At 39.0% G+C, this 13,200-nt stretch overlaps 1 protein-coding gene across 9 annotated transcripts in view; it reads left to right on the top strand.

The window, feature by feature from the left end:
* Nucleotides 1-13,200, top strand: part of GRIK1 (glutamate ionotropic receptor kainate type subunit 1) — a 419,248-nt gene that overhangs the window by 243,382 nt on the left and 162,666 nt on the right. For all 9 annotated transcript variants that reach the window (XM_005657138.3, XM_021070896.1, XM_021070893.1 and 6 more), the window contains 2 exons: nucleotides 3,749-3,916; nucleotides 7,971-8,228. In XM_005657138.3, the coding sequence (XP_005657195.1) occupies nucleotides 3,749-3,916; nucleotides 7,971-8,228 (426 nt within the window). The remainder of the gene's footprint in view (nucleotides 1-3,748; nucleotides 3,917-7,970; nucleotides 8,229-13,200) is intronic.

Below are 13,200 nucleotides of genomic sequence, written 5' to 3'. Positions count from 1 at the left end.
AGGATTTCAAGGGAGTTCTTCTCTGTGCCATAAATTCAGAATCCCGCTGGAAGAGAACATTACATGCATAGATGTGATTTCAGTTAAAATTGTCCATTTTCAATTCAAAGCTCTTGGTTTAAAAAATGAAGATGACGTATATCTTAGTCAGCCAAGGCAGCTATGAAATACCATAGATTGGGCAGCTTGCACAGCAAACATTTGTTTCTCACAGTTCTGAAGGCTGGGGAATTTAAGTCAAGATGATGGCAGATGTGGTGTCTGGTGAGGACACGCTTCCTGGCTTGTAGACAGCTACATTCTCTCCTATCTTCACATGGGAGAGAGAGAGGGAGGGAGATATTTCTCTTCTTGTGAAGACACTGATCCCATCATGAGGGCTCCTCTCTTGTGATCTAATTACTTCCCAAGGTCCCCACCTTCAAATATCATCACATAATGGTTTTAACATATGAATTTGAGAGGATGAGCACAAACATTTGGTCCATAGCAATTCTGGCTGAGAATGACATAAATTTTGTGGTACTTCCAAAATTTATGTCATTCTCACATAAGGAAAAAAAAAATACATGCATTACATCCCAAAGCCCCAAACATCTTAACTTGTTACAAATTAACTCTAAGCCTGAAGCCAAATTCTCATCTAAATTTCATCTAATCAGATATGGGGGAGCTCCAGGTATTATTCATCCTGAGGCAAAATTCTCCCCCAGCTGTGAACTGTGAAACCAAACAACTTATGTGCAAAATGCAATGTCAGGACAGGCATAAGATAGATACTCCTATTCCAACAGGGGGAAATCAGAAAGAAGAGGGAATGGGTCCCAAGTAAGTCCAAAACCTAGCAAGGCAAACTCCAAGAGATCTAAAAGTTTGAGAGTAATCTTCTTTGGCTCAGTGCTCTGCCATTTGGATCCACTGGGGTGGGACAATTACCCCACAGCTCACTGAAGCACTGGAGTGGCTCACTGTGATGTCTGAGCCCACTTCACAGTTTTGTCCAAGGAGGTCACATCCCCATAATTTCCCTAGGCAGCCCTGCTCCCAAATCTTCAGGTCACCCAATACATTAAAGAGGGTTATTTTTGAATTTAAAACTATTTCAGAATGTAGGCACACACCTTATTTTTTTAAATTAGTGTATAATTGATTTACATTATTGTGTCAATTTCTGCTGTATAGCATAGTGACCCAGTCATATATATATATATATGTGTGTGTGTGTGTGTATACATATATATATATTCTTTTTTTTATATGATCTTCCTTATGTTCTACCCCAAGAGATTGAATATGGTTCCCTGTGCTGTATAGTAGGACCTAACTGCTTACCCATTCTACATGTAATAGTTTGCATCTACCAACCCCAACTCCCCATCCATTCCAGTTGCTAAGTGAATATGTGCAGCATCTTTTCTCAGGTGAGGGATACAGAGCAGAAGGGACAGAGCCTTTCACAATAGCTTTATATGTACCAACATTTAGTCTTCACAGCAGAGTATAGTGACAAAAACCAAGACAAGGTCCCACAGGCCCTCATAAACAAAGCCTGAATACACACCTGTATTAATAAAAAGTGTTCATTTTCCAGAACTCAGATCTATTTCATTTTGTATAGGATCCATAATGCTATTTTTTATCAGTGTAAGTGCCCCAAATATTCATGTAAGAAGTTAGAGCCTGTCTCAAAACAAACAGACAAACCTCTTCCACTTACTGACACTTTCCTTTTGGTTGGACAGTGTGTTCCAAATTATCATTTGCCATGACCTCAAGCTGCAAATGGTGAATGAGATGGGGAAGAGGCTGGGGGAATATATATTAATGATGAACTTTGACACTTGTTCAAGCTTCCTATTGGTGATAAGACAGAGTCTGGTCCCTAACCTAAACTTAAGAGGGTTCTGACTCCAATTCCAACATGTATGTGGGGGGAAGGGGAATTTCCTAACACCATCAAGCAGTTCCCTGATGCCAGCTGGGTGTCTTACAATTCAGCTATCTGGAGGTGGTGTCAGATTCCATAGGTTACAGGCTCAGTGCTACAAAACCACCCTTCCCTTCAGACATATCTAAGTTGTCAAAGTGTGCTTCTAACTGACCAGCTATAGATTGGCATTCCCATGCCCCCTGCTTTTGGTTTGATCAATTTGCTAGAGCAGCTCAGAGAAACATTTTAGTTACTAGATTACTGGTTTATTAGAAAGTACATATCTCAGGAACAGCCAGATGGGAGAGATGCAGAGGGCAAGGTACAGGAGAAGAGTGTGGAGCTTCCATGCCCTCCCCAGTCACCCTACTGTCCCCAAATCTCCACGTGTTCACCGGAAGCTCTCCAAACCCTCCCTGTTCTTCTTTAAAAAAAAAAAATTTTGTTTGTTTGGTTTCGGTTTGGGGGCCACACCTGTGGCTTGTGCAAGTTCCGGAGCCACGGACAGAACCTGAGCTACAGAAGTGACAGCGCTGTGTCCTTAACCCTCTGAGGCACCAGGGAACTCCCCAAACCCTGTTCTGTTGAATTTTTAAAAAACTATTATTTAAGTGTAGTTGATTTACAATGTTGTGCCAATTTCTGTTATATAACATAGTGACATGTATGTTATTGTATGTTCTGTATCTACCGATAATCCTGGGACAGCTCTTAAAGAACATTAAGAAAGCACAGTTAATAAGACTTAAATTGCCTCTGTCGACAACAAAGTCAGAGCTGAATTCTCTGATGAGGCTTTAAGCCATGATATTTTATGTTGTTGTGATGAGAACCTTATGTTTAAGATAGCAGCGTTTTTTGTATGCGCTTGTGGAATGGAGGAATTTATTCCTCCAGAAATAGGATGCAGGTTTGCTTTGGGGCAAAACCCATTTCTCAAAACAAAATAAAACAAACAAAACCCACAATTTTTTAATCTGCCCACACACTTTGGAAAGCATTAGAACATGAACCCTGAATTCTAAGCCACAAAGAACAGAAGACATGTTCTCAGTCTGAAAAATTATGGTGCCTATGTGGTGCCTATATGGCTTATTTTGACCCACTCCCCTCTGCACGATCCCTCTGGAGTCTAGAATGCCTGCTTCTTTTTTTTTTTGCTATTTCATGGGCCGCTCCCGCGGCATATGGAGGTTCCCAGGCTAGGGGTCGAATCGGAGCTGCAGCCACCAGCCTACGCCAGAGCCACAGCAACGCGGGATCCGAGCCGCGTCTGCAACCTACACCACAGCTCACGGCAACGCCGGATGGTTAACCCACTGAGCAAGGGCAGGGACCAAACCCACAACCTCATGGTTCCTAGTCGGATTCATTAACCACTGCGCCACGACGGGAACTCCTAGAATGCCTGCTTCTGAATGGAAAGATCCTCATGGTAAGGAAGGATAGTCCTACCAGGATACAGCTCAAACGTACTTAGGTCAACCACAGCACGATTCATGGCTTGACTGTGGAAAATCACCCTTCACCATATTATCAATTATACTTTATATGGTACTAAATATTTAGAATGCATTTGCTATCTGATAGGTATTACATAGTCCAATATTACATTTGAAATCTTAGGCACACATATGACGTTTGATCTGCATCTGACACCTGCTGATAAACAACTTTTTAACACTTGGTTCCGGATCTGTTCTGACCATTCCTACTGTTAGTCTTTCAGAACTTTTGTTTATATCATGTATATTATTTATTTTAATGCACGTGCATAATGTAACTAATGCTTCTCATGCTTCTCTTTTGCTTCCACAGGAGGGATTTTTGAAACTGTGGAAAATGAACCCGTTAATGTTGAAGAATTAGCGTTCAAGTTTGCTGTCACCAGCATTAACAGAAATCGAACTCTGATGCCTAACACCACATTAACCTATGACATCCAGAGAATTAACCTTTTTGATAGTTTTGAAGCCTCACGGAGAGGTAACTATTTCCACACTTTTAAAAGCTTCTTTGGGTGATATGTCTGCTCTGCAAATCACTTTCTTTTTGCCACCTGCCCTTTTCCAAAGTGGACATCTTGGTACAAATGGGTTGTAGGAAATCTCGGTCCTGGATGTCACTGTCCAGTGCAATCTGAGCCATCCTAATGGATGTGGCCTCGCTCTGATTTCTGGGCCTTTCTGATTAGCTTACCCTTCAGTGCCCTCCACTCTATGATTAACTGGTTCAGCCGTGAATGGAAAATGTCAAGCTTGATCTGTTTTCCCTTCCTGAGGCTGAGATACCACCATGAAATTGTACAGTGCAGTCAAATAAAACTTTGTGGAAGGTCATACCCACCGAGCATGTGGAAATGCCCACAACACACAGAATTCACAACCTGAATTTTAACAGGTCGTGAGTTACTGGATTTATCTAGCATCATCTCAAAATTTTTTAACCTCGTTCCACAAGATCAGAGAAAGGTGAAGATTATAAATATCAAATGATTATGTGATATACCTGAAATTCACATCATGTTATATGTCAATTACACCTCAATATTAAAAAAGAAAAAAATAATAAAAAATTGGATGACTCCAACAATCAAGCAATCCATCAAGAAAGCAGGGGACTTGGGGTCGAAGAAGATTGAATCTGGGAAACAAACTTGGGATTTGATTCCCTTTTGCTTCTCAACTTGAAGACAAGTTCCTAAAAATTAATCTGATTTGTATGTAGGCTGCAAGTTTTATCTCATGGAAATAGTCATTAGAATTGTGGGGCTTGTTTATGTATTCCCCAGACATTTCCAAGATGACTCTTTGAAGCTACATTTGACATATTGAAGCTTGGTTTCTAATTAAGGAGTTGTCGAGACTCCATATAGGTATTATCTGTGGGAACATTGCCCCAGAATGGGAAGGGCTCTTCCTCTCTTAGAGAAACATTTTGACCATCAAAAAACACATCAGGAATCTAAAACACGGCACAAACGAACCTATCTACAAAACAGAAACAGAGACTTACAGACATAGAGAAAAGATGTGTGGTTGCCACGGAAGTGGGGGGAGGGAGTGGGATGGATAGGAGTTTGGGGTTGGTAGATTCAAACTATTACATTTAGAATGGATAAGCAATGGGGTCCTGCTGTACAGCACAGGGAAGTATATCCAACCTGTTGGGACAGAATATGATGGAAGATACTGTGAGATAAAGAATGTATGTATATGTATGACTGCGTCACCATGCTCTACAGCAGAAATTGACACACCACAGTAAATCAGCTATACTTTAATAAGCAGAAATTTCCTTGTGAATGATCAATAACATTCACTGCCCCACACACACAGGCACGTAAATGGAATACAATGAGCATCGTGTTCATGCTTATTTCCAAGTACTTAAATACTCATTTCCATATAGAGTTAACCCAGTTAAGATTGCAGGAGTATACATTTAATACACTCCTCTGCAAGATTCTTAGTGTTCTTCCTAAATAAAGTACAAAACTTGCTTTCTTGAGAGCACATATGAAAATTGAATAGTATAGTGGGGTCTTTTGAAATCTATGGTATTAGGAGTTCCTGTTGTAGGCTCAGTGAAAATGAATCTTACTAGCATCCATGAGGACACAGGTCCAATCCCTGGCCTTGCTCAGTGGGTTAGGAATCTGGTGTTGCCATGAGCTGTGGTGTAGGTCACAGAGGTGGCTCGGAGCTGATGTTTCTGTGGCTGTGGCTACAATTCAACCTCTAGCCTGGGAACCTCAATATGCCAAGGGTGCACACCTCAAAAGACAAAAAAAAAAAAAAATCTATGGCATTATCTCAGTATAAAAATATTACCTTTTAAAGATAGATGGAGTTGCAGATACTATATAGGTCAGAATTATCTATGAGCAAATAATAAAATTTGATGTTTATACAGGACTTTGAAGTTTGCAAGACATCTTCATATAAATGACATCTACAAGTGAGATCTCAAATCTCTCCCTCTCTCTGTGTATTTCTTTCTCTCTCTCTGTCTCTCTTTCTCTCTCTCCCACACACACACATGCACAAAACATTGTTAATACCCCAGAAATCCAACCACATTTAACAACCCACATAAAATCCAAAGCATTTCTGTAATCTGAAATACTTTCCATACTTGTAAATTAAACACCCCTAAAGCTTCTTACAACTGGTAATTTGCTGGCAAACAGAATTCAAAAGGATTGATTTTCTATCAAGTAATATTGGCATCCCAGAGCTAAGCATTAGGAGGAACCTCAATCCATTGCCCATGTTACACAAAACAACAGTTCATACACTCTTGTGCTCATTGTTTTCTTGCTAACCAATGAAAACAAATCCAGAAAATGAGCTTCTCAGGACATGTTTCACTTAGAGCATTTAATGCAGAAAATCCTGTCTTCACATCTCATGTGATAATTCAGTACCAAAGAGTACAGTGTCAGAAATTTCCTTGTGAGTGATCAATAACATTCACTGTCCCACAGATATTTCAAATACGGATCTCAAAATTTTACTTATTAGTTTTTCTCTCTATGTCAAGTCAGATAATTTTGACAAAGCCATATAATTTTTCTACTTATTTTTATTTTTGGAATGACACATAAAAATTAACCCAATTTCATTTATAAATTTTGCTCTTATTTAGTTCATATATTCAACTTATTGCTCAGCGGTTTCAAATTCCTTAACTAGCATTAAAGTATAAATTTAATTTATATTTAATGCCAGCATAAATTTATGCCAGCATAAAATGAGTAGGCACTATTTTACATGGTTATAGAAGATAATATCTCCCAACATTTTTGGAAGGGAATTTGGTTTATAAGTATCAGGTTCTTAAAAGTATCAATACTTTCTAATTATAGATAGAAAATTTACTCTAAGATAGTAATGTAAAATTTAGAGAAAAATGTATGAACTGCTTTAATATGACTTATAATAACCGAAAATTAGGAGCATCTTGATTGTTCAATATTATAGGAATAGTTAAATAAGCAATGATATACCCATAAAATAGGCTATTCTACAGAACCAAGAATATACTTTTGAAGAATTTGTAATGACTTGGGGGAAAGAGCATACTTTTAGCATTAAATTCAGTGTTAAATGAAGAAAACAATGTATCAAACTGCACCTATATTGTGTTCATTTTTTAATAAATTGGAACACTAAAATATGAATGGATATTATTCCAGAATGCTGGGTTTTCATGACCTTTATTTCTCCCTTACACTTTTCAGTATTCTAAATTATCTCAATGAGTATATATAGCCTTATAATGCAAAAAATAAAGAAATGTTAAAAAATAATTTTTATGTACAATTTTTTGATTTTGTTGGCTAATATTGAGCTGGGTCCCTGGGCTCTGGCACAGTTCTGCCATCATCCAGTGGTCCTGACTCACTCCATCACATATGAAATCAGTGGGTTGGACCAAATGTCTTCTAAGATGCTTTTAAAGCTATGCTATTCTATTATTCTGTAATGAATTGGGTAACCCATATCACTTAACACAGCTCAGCCGTTTTTCAATAGCCTAGACCTTCCTTTCTGAGTTTTGGGGAAGACTGGAATTAAAGTATTCTGCAGCCACCCAGAGTCTTCGGCGTTCTCCGACCACAATAATATCTTCATTGCCACACTGCCCTATGACAGTGATTCACAAGAGGTTCACTTGGCAAATGACTTTGTAGAGTAGTTCTGAGTGCTTCTGGGTGACACCACACTCTGCAAGAAATTTAGACTCCAACTGATTAAAAGTAATGAAGTGCAACCAGCAACTCATTTTTGTTTTCAAGGCATTGGCCCTGCGATGTGTTGCTAATCATTTCCACATTTGTGTCTCTAGTATTTAGTATCCCGGAGATATTGGAAGTTGGATGAAGCATATTTCCTCCACATATAGTTGGAGAATAGAAGAAAGTTTCCAAAAGTAAAATAAAGAGGAGCCATGAAAGGGAAGATTAAATTCACAGAACTTTCTCTTTCTCTCCCCCACCTTCCCTGGTTTCCTCTCTCTTGCCTGTGGATATCAGCATGTGACCAGCTGGCTCTTGGTGTGGCTGCTCTCTTTGGCCCTTCCCACAGCTCCTCTGTCAGTGCTGTGCAGTCTATTTGCAATGCTCTTGAAGTTCCACATATACAAACTCGCTGGAAACACCCCTCGGTGGACAACAAAGACTTGTTTTACATCAACCTCTACCCGGATTACGCGGCCATCAGCAGAGCGGTCCTGGATCTGGTCCTCTACTACAACTGGAAAACAGTGACTGTGGTGTATGAAGACAGCACAGGTATGGGACTCACACAAGCCTTCACCTGGCCACGCCCGGTGTGAATTAAAGGGAACCAGAGCATTCTATAGGCATCGACTCCTCAGTAGTGTGCATGAAAATGCTCTTTTATATGAAGCTATTTGCATATTCTAATTTAAGAATGCCAAGCGCAGCTAATTCCAGTTCCTTGTGGTGAGTTGACTCTTTCTGATAACCTTTCATCATCAAACTTAGGGGCACTTTTTAAAAAGAAATATCACTGTATCAATACATGTTGTAATCCAATCTGAATATTAAAGATATAATTTCTGCATCCAACTCTATTAAAACTGTGATTATGACCCCATTCCTTAAGTAATGCAGAGGAATTTTGAAAATGACCAATGAAATATGATTCTAACTCAGTAAATAACTATGTGATGTCAGGAAACATTTCTAAGGCAAGTAAACAGAGGAATCCTGTTAAAGGTAGTATCAATAAAGCTGACCATTTCCTGGGAAGAAGATTAGGAACCCTGAATAACGAGCCCTTATTGAAGCTTGCTTTGTTCCACCTGCCTGTTTTTAGGGTGAGGGACAGATATGTGGTGCTGGACATTTCTCTGACCCTCCCCTATTTGAAGTTTCTTTACTGGCCCCATCCCCCTTTGCCTTCAGTTTATATCTTGAGGTTTGTTTTGGAGTTCAAGACCCCTTTTATTCAGTTTAAATATTGCAGTGACTCTCCATTGTCCACAGAAGAAAATCCAAGCCTCCTAATTTAAAACTCATCACCATCCAAGCATTTACATCTTCACTAATCTAGACGCTAGCTGCTCACATCCCCTACTCTCCCATCAGCTGTGATGAAGAGTGCATCATACCTTCAATATCCCCAAGTCCGCCCAACTCTCTCTTTCTGAGGCTGGCCCCTCACTTTGATCTTCCACCCAATACCACAGTGGAAGCTCGTCCATGATCACAGCCAAATATCACTTCTTGGGAGTTCCTGTTGTGGCTCAGTGGAAATGAATCCAACTAGTATCCATGAGGATACAGGTTCGATCCCTGGCCTTGCTCAGTAGGTTGGGGGTCTGGCCTTGCTGTGAGCTGTGGTGTAGGTCATAGATGTGGCTTGGATCCTGTGTTGCTATGACTGTGGTATAGTCTGGCAGCTACAGCTCTGATTCAACACCTAGCCTGAGAGCTTACATATGCTGCAGGTGCGGCTCTAAAAAGCCAAAAAAAAAAAAAAAAAAAAAAAAACCTCTTCTTTCTTAAAGCTCTCTAAAGACCATTTGAGGAGATAATAGCAATCTGTAAATATAAGCATTTTATCACATGCCTCAATTATTTGTTTACTTGTTTATAAGACTAGGAATTCAAAAAAGTTGGAATTTCATCTTACTTATTTTATTAACCTGCTACCTAACACAGTCCTGGCATATATGAAAGTATTTAATAATTACATATGGAAGGAATAACTCTATTTACTTTCCAAATATTTTTTCTTCGAGGATAGAAATTAGCTCCTTAATCCACACATGTACTAATAAGATGAATACAATTACCAGTGAAAATTAACAAAGCAAGTTACTTTTGAATTTTTAAATTGTATTTCATTTTTTTCACTATATTTTTCACCAGGCACCAGCACTTACTATTCCTCAGAGGATGAATAGTAAGCCTCCTTTATTTGGCCCTAAACTCTGTTTCCATTTTAAACTGTCAGATAAAAGTAACTATTCTGGTTGGAAATATGCATTTACATATTTCCTTATACCTCATCTCATTTTAGAAAGAAGAGAAGGTAGGTGATTGGATATATAATTTATAAATATTATATTCAAAACACTTCTACTGGGAAGGAAAAGCTACAGGCAGTCATATTTTTAGAACTTCACCTGCTTGCTGTGAAGGAAGAAAACATATTATCAAATGAACTCTATAAGCACATTTAAAGAGCCTTAAGATATATATTGTGTTATAAACATAACGATAGTCAGGCCTTCCATGTTGTCTACCTTTGTAAATAGAGAACTCCATGAGTTAATAAAATACTACTATTTCTCATTAGATAGTACACTCAATAGCATAATTTTCTCTATTTCTACCATTACCAGCAAAGCAGGACCATCTAAAAGGAAAACAAATCAGTGAATAATATTGAAACATCTGGATTTAATTTAAGAAAGTTCACATAAAGATGTGAGCATAATTCTTGTAGCTTTCAAATTGCATTTATACAAAATATAATTTGGAAAAGGATAATATAAAAGCTGATGTCCTAACCTCCCTTTTGATTTCAAGGGAGCACTCACAATTGACAACCGTTTTGCATAGGAAGAAATTTGAACTTTCTTTCTAGTACCTTTCCTAAGAGGCAGAAATCTCCTTTTCATCCTTGTTAACTTCACCTGAGCTCAGTTGCTCAATAAATACTTGCTGAAATCGAAAATCCAAAATGAGTTTGTATTTTGCCCATTAAGTTAGAGATGATTCATGTTTAAATGATTTTGCTCACAAAGACATTAAAAATGTAAATGAATAATCAATTGAGCCATTAAATTGGAACCCAGAGAGTAAACAGGTCAACTGAGATCAATAAAAGCAGACATCTTTTGACTTTGAGTGGGTTTAACACTGCTTGACTCAGGATTTCAGTTGCAGTAATTATCTAGTCATAAAAAGGAGGAAACTTACAAAACCTGAAGGAAAAGAGAAGACTTAGGTATGCTCAGCACCCACCCTTACACCAGAATTAAGTACCATTAAAGAGCACTTTATTGGGATTTGTTTAGGAGTTTGTTAAATAGCCTGAAGCCAGCACAGATGTCTATGGGACCAAATGGTCCATGACTCCCATTGGAGTCGATGGGAGCACTGTGCATGTCTCTAAGGACAAAATTCAAATCACTAAATACTAGCAGGCAGAATTCTGTCCTCTGGAAGAGCAAATGTAGAAAGACCCTAGAGAACTGTTGGGGGGAGTTGAAGTTTCACCTTGCTTCATCTCTCTCTCTCTTTATTTCTCTGTTGCCTGGATGTTCTTCCCATCAGTCACCTACTTCTCTCTGACTCCCACATTCAGAGGTGACCCTAGGCAATGGGAAATTGCTACTCATTGGTGATCCCCTCTGCTTCATTAGACCCCTGGTGGAAGCCTGGCTTCCATCCCTTCATACACATCAAAAAGAGCTGAGAAGCTGAGCTCCAAAGGCAGTGTGGAGAAATTCAGCAGTTTTCTGTTTTCTCAAGGCCAATCTTAATAAAATGTAGCCCTAGCTGATTCTGAAGAACAGGGGCCAGGAAACTTTTTTCTCAAAAGAGCTAGGTACTACATAGCTTAAGCTTTATGGGCATAGTGTCTTGGTCACAACTATTCTACTCTGCTGAGGGAGCAAGAAAATATGCACAGGCACTATGTAATTGAACAGGTATGGCGTGCTCCAATAAACTTCTATTTACAACAAATGAGGAGGCAGGTGCGGTTGGATCAGGGCGAGAGGGGGAATGGTGGTCGGGTCAGAGAGAAGGGCCTTAGAATATTGAAAGAGCTTTGGCTCCTCATGAAATATGAAACCACTGAAAGGTTTTCAGAAGAGGAGTGTCATAATCATATTTACATCATAAAAAGATTACGCTGGCCCTTGTATTAATAAAACAGCACAGAGAGGCAAACACGAAATAGGCAGCTCATAGGGAAATCAAGCAAGAGATAAACTGATAGCAATAGAGGAATAAGAAATGGCCAGATTCTGGAAATATTTTGATGTTGAGCTGGTATAATGCTCTAAGTGGGTGGAGCCTGGGTGAGAGAAAGAGAGAATCAAAGACGACTCTAAGCTTTTCAGTCTGAGCCAAAGAATGGAGTTTCCATTGACTGAGATGGGGAAAGGTATAAACAGACATAGTTTGGGGAAATAAGGATATAAAGAGTTCAGTCATGAATATGTTAAGTTTGATATTGCAATGTCTTCTAGACCTCCAAATGAAGGTGATAAATAGGCAGTCAATATGTGAGTCTGGAGTTCAGGAATGTAGCGTGGGCTGGGGATACAAAATTGAGAGTCCTCAGCATGTAGATAGGACTAGATGAGGCCATTAGGGAAATGAGTTCCAGTCAGATGTGTTTATAACATATAGTGCTTAAGAGGCTTATTTTTCAACCATGGTTGTCTTAAGTTGTTGTTTTTAACACACAGAGCCAGGAGATTTACAAAACTCAGCATACCATGAAGAACTATTAACTGTCACTTACTTAAAACATAGTCTCAAAGCTTTACAATAATGTTAGTGATTGAAAGAAACATTAAATCCAGAAGGAGGAGTTCCTGTCGTGGCGCAGTGGTTAACGAATCCGACTAGGAACCATGAGGTTGCGGGTTCAGTCCCTGCCCTTGCTCAGTGGGTTAACGATCCGGCGTTGCCATGAGCTGTGGTGTAGGTTGCAGACGCGGCTTGGATCCCGCGTTGCTGTGGCTCTGGCGTAGGCTGGTGGCTACAGCTCCGATTCAACCCCTAGCCTGGGAACCTCCATATGCCGCGGGAGCGGCCCAAGAAATAGCAAAAAGATAAAAAGACAAAAAAAATAAAAATAAAAAAAAAAATAAATCCAGAAGGAAAGCACAAGAAAAATGACAACTACAAAAATCACAATAACTAAATTCTTGGAGCACTAACTAATTGCCATACACTGGTATAATTATTTTATATAAATAGCTCACTTAACATACTCAACTACCCTGTAAATAAGGGCAAGGACCCCTCTTTTGGCTATATTTACACAGTGACTTGATTTGTTATACCTATTATATTTTCCTTCATTTTCCCATAGAACATAGAAAGAATATTATACAGAACCACGAATCTTGACTGAGATCTAAAAATTGGACTTGAAGGAAATTAAACACTTTGACATAGGGGGTCAAGCCAAAGTGAAAGACATTCTGTACACAGTCAGTGCCAAGCAAAAGACTAAGTGAATCATTTCACCTTCAGCAATCACAAT

The sequence above is a fragment of the Sus scrofa genome, chromosome 13, assembly GCF_000003025.6.
Source record: "Sus scrofa isolate TJ Tabasco breed Duroc chromosome 13, Sscrofa11.1, whole genome shotgun sequence".
Taxonomy (NCBI): domain Eukaryota; kingdom Metazoa; phylum Chordata; class Mammalia; order Artiodactyla; family Suidae; genus Sus; species Sus scrofa.
The sequence above is the reverse complement of the archived record's forward strand: the minus strand, read 5'-3'. Positions and strand labels throughout refer to the sequence as shown.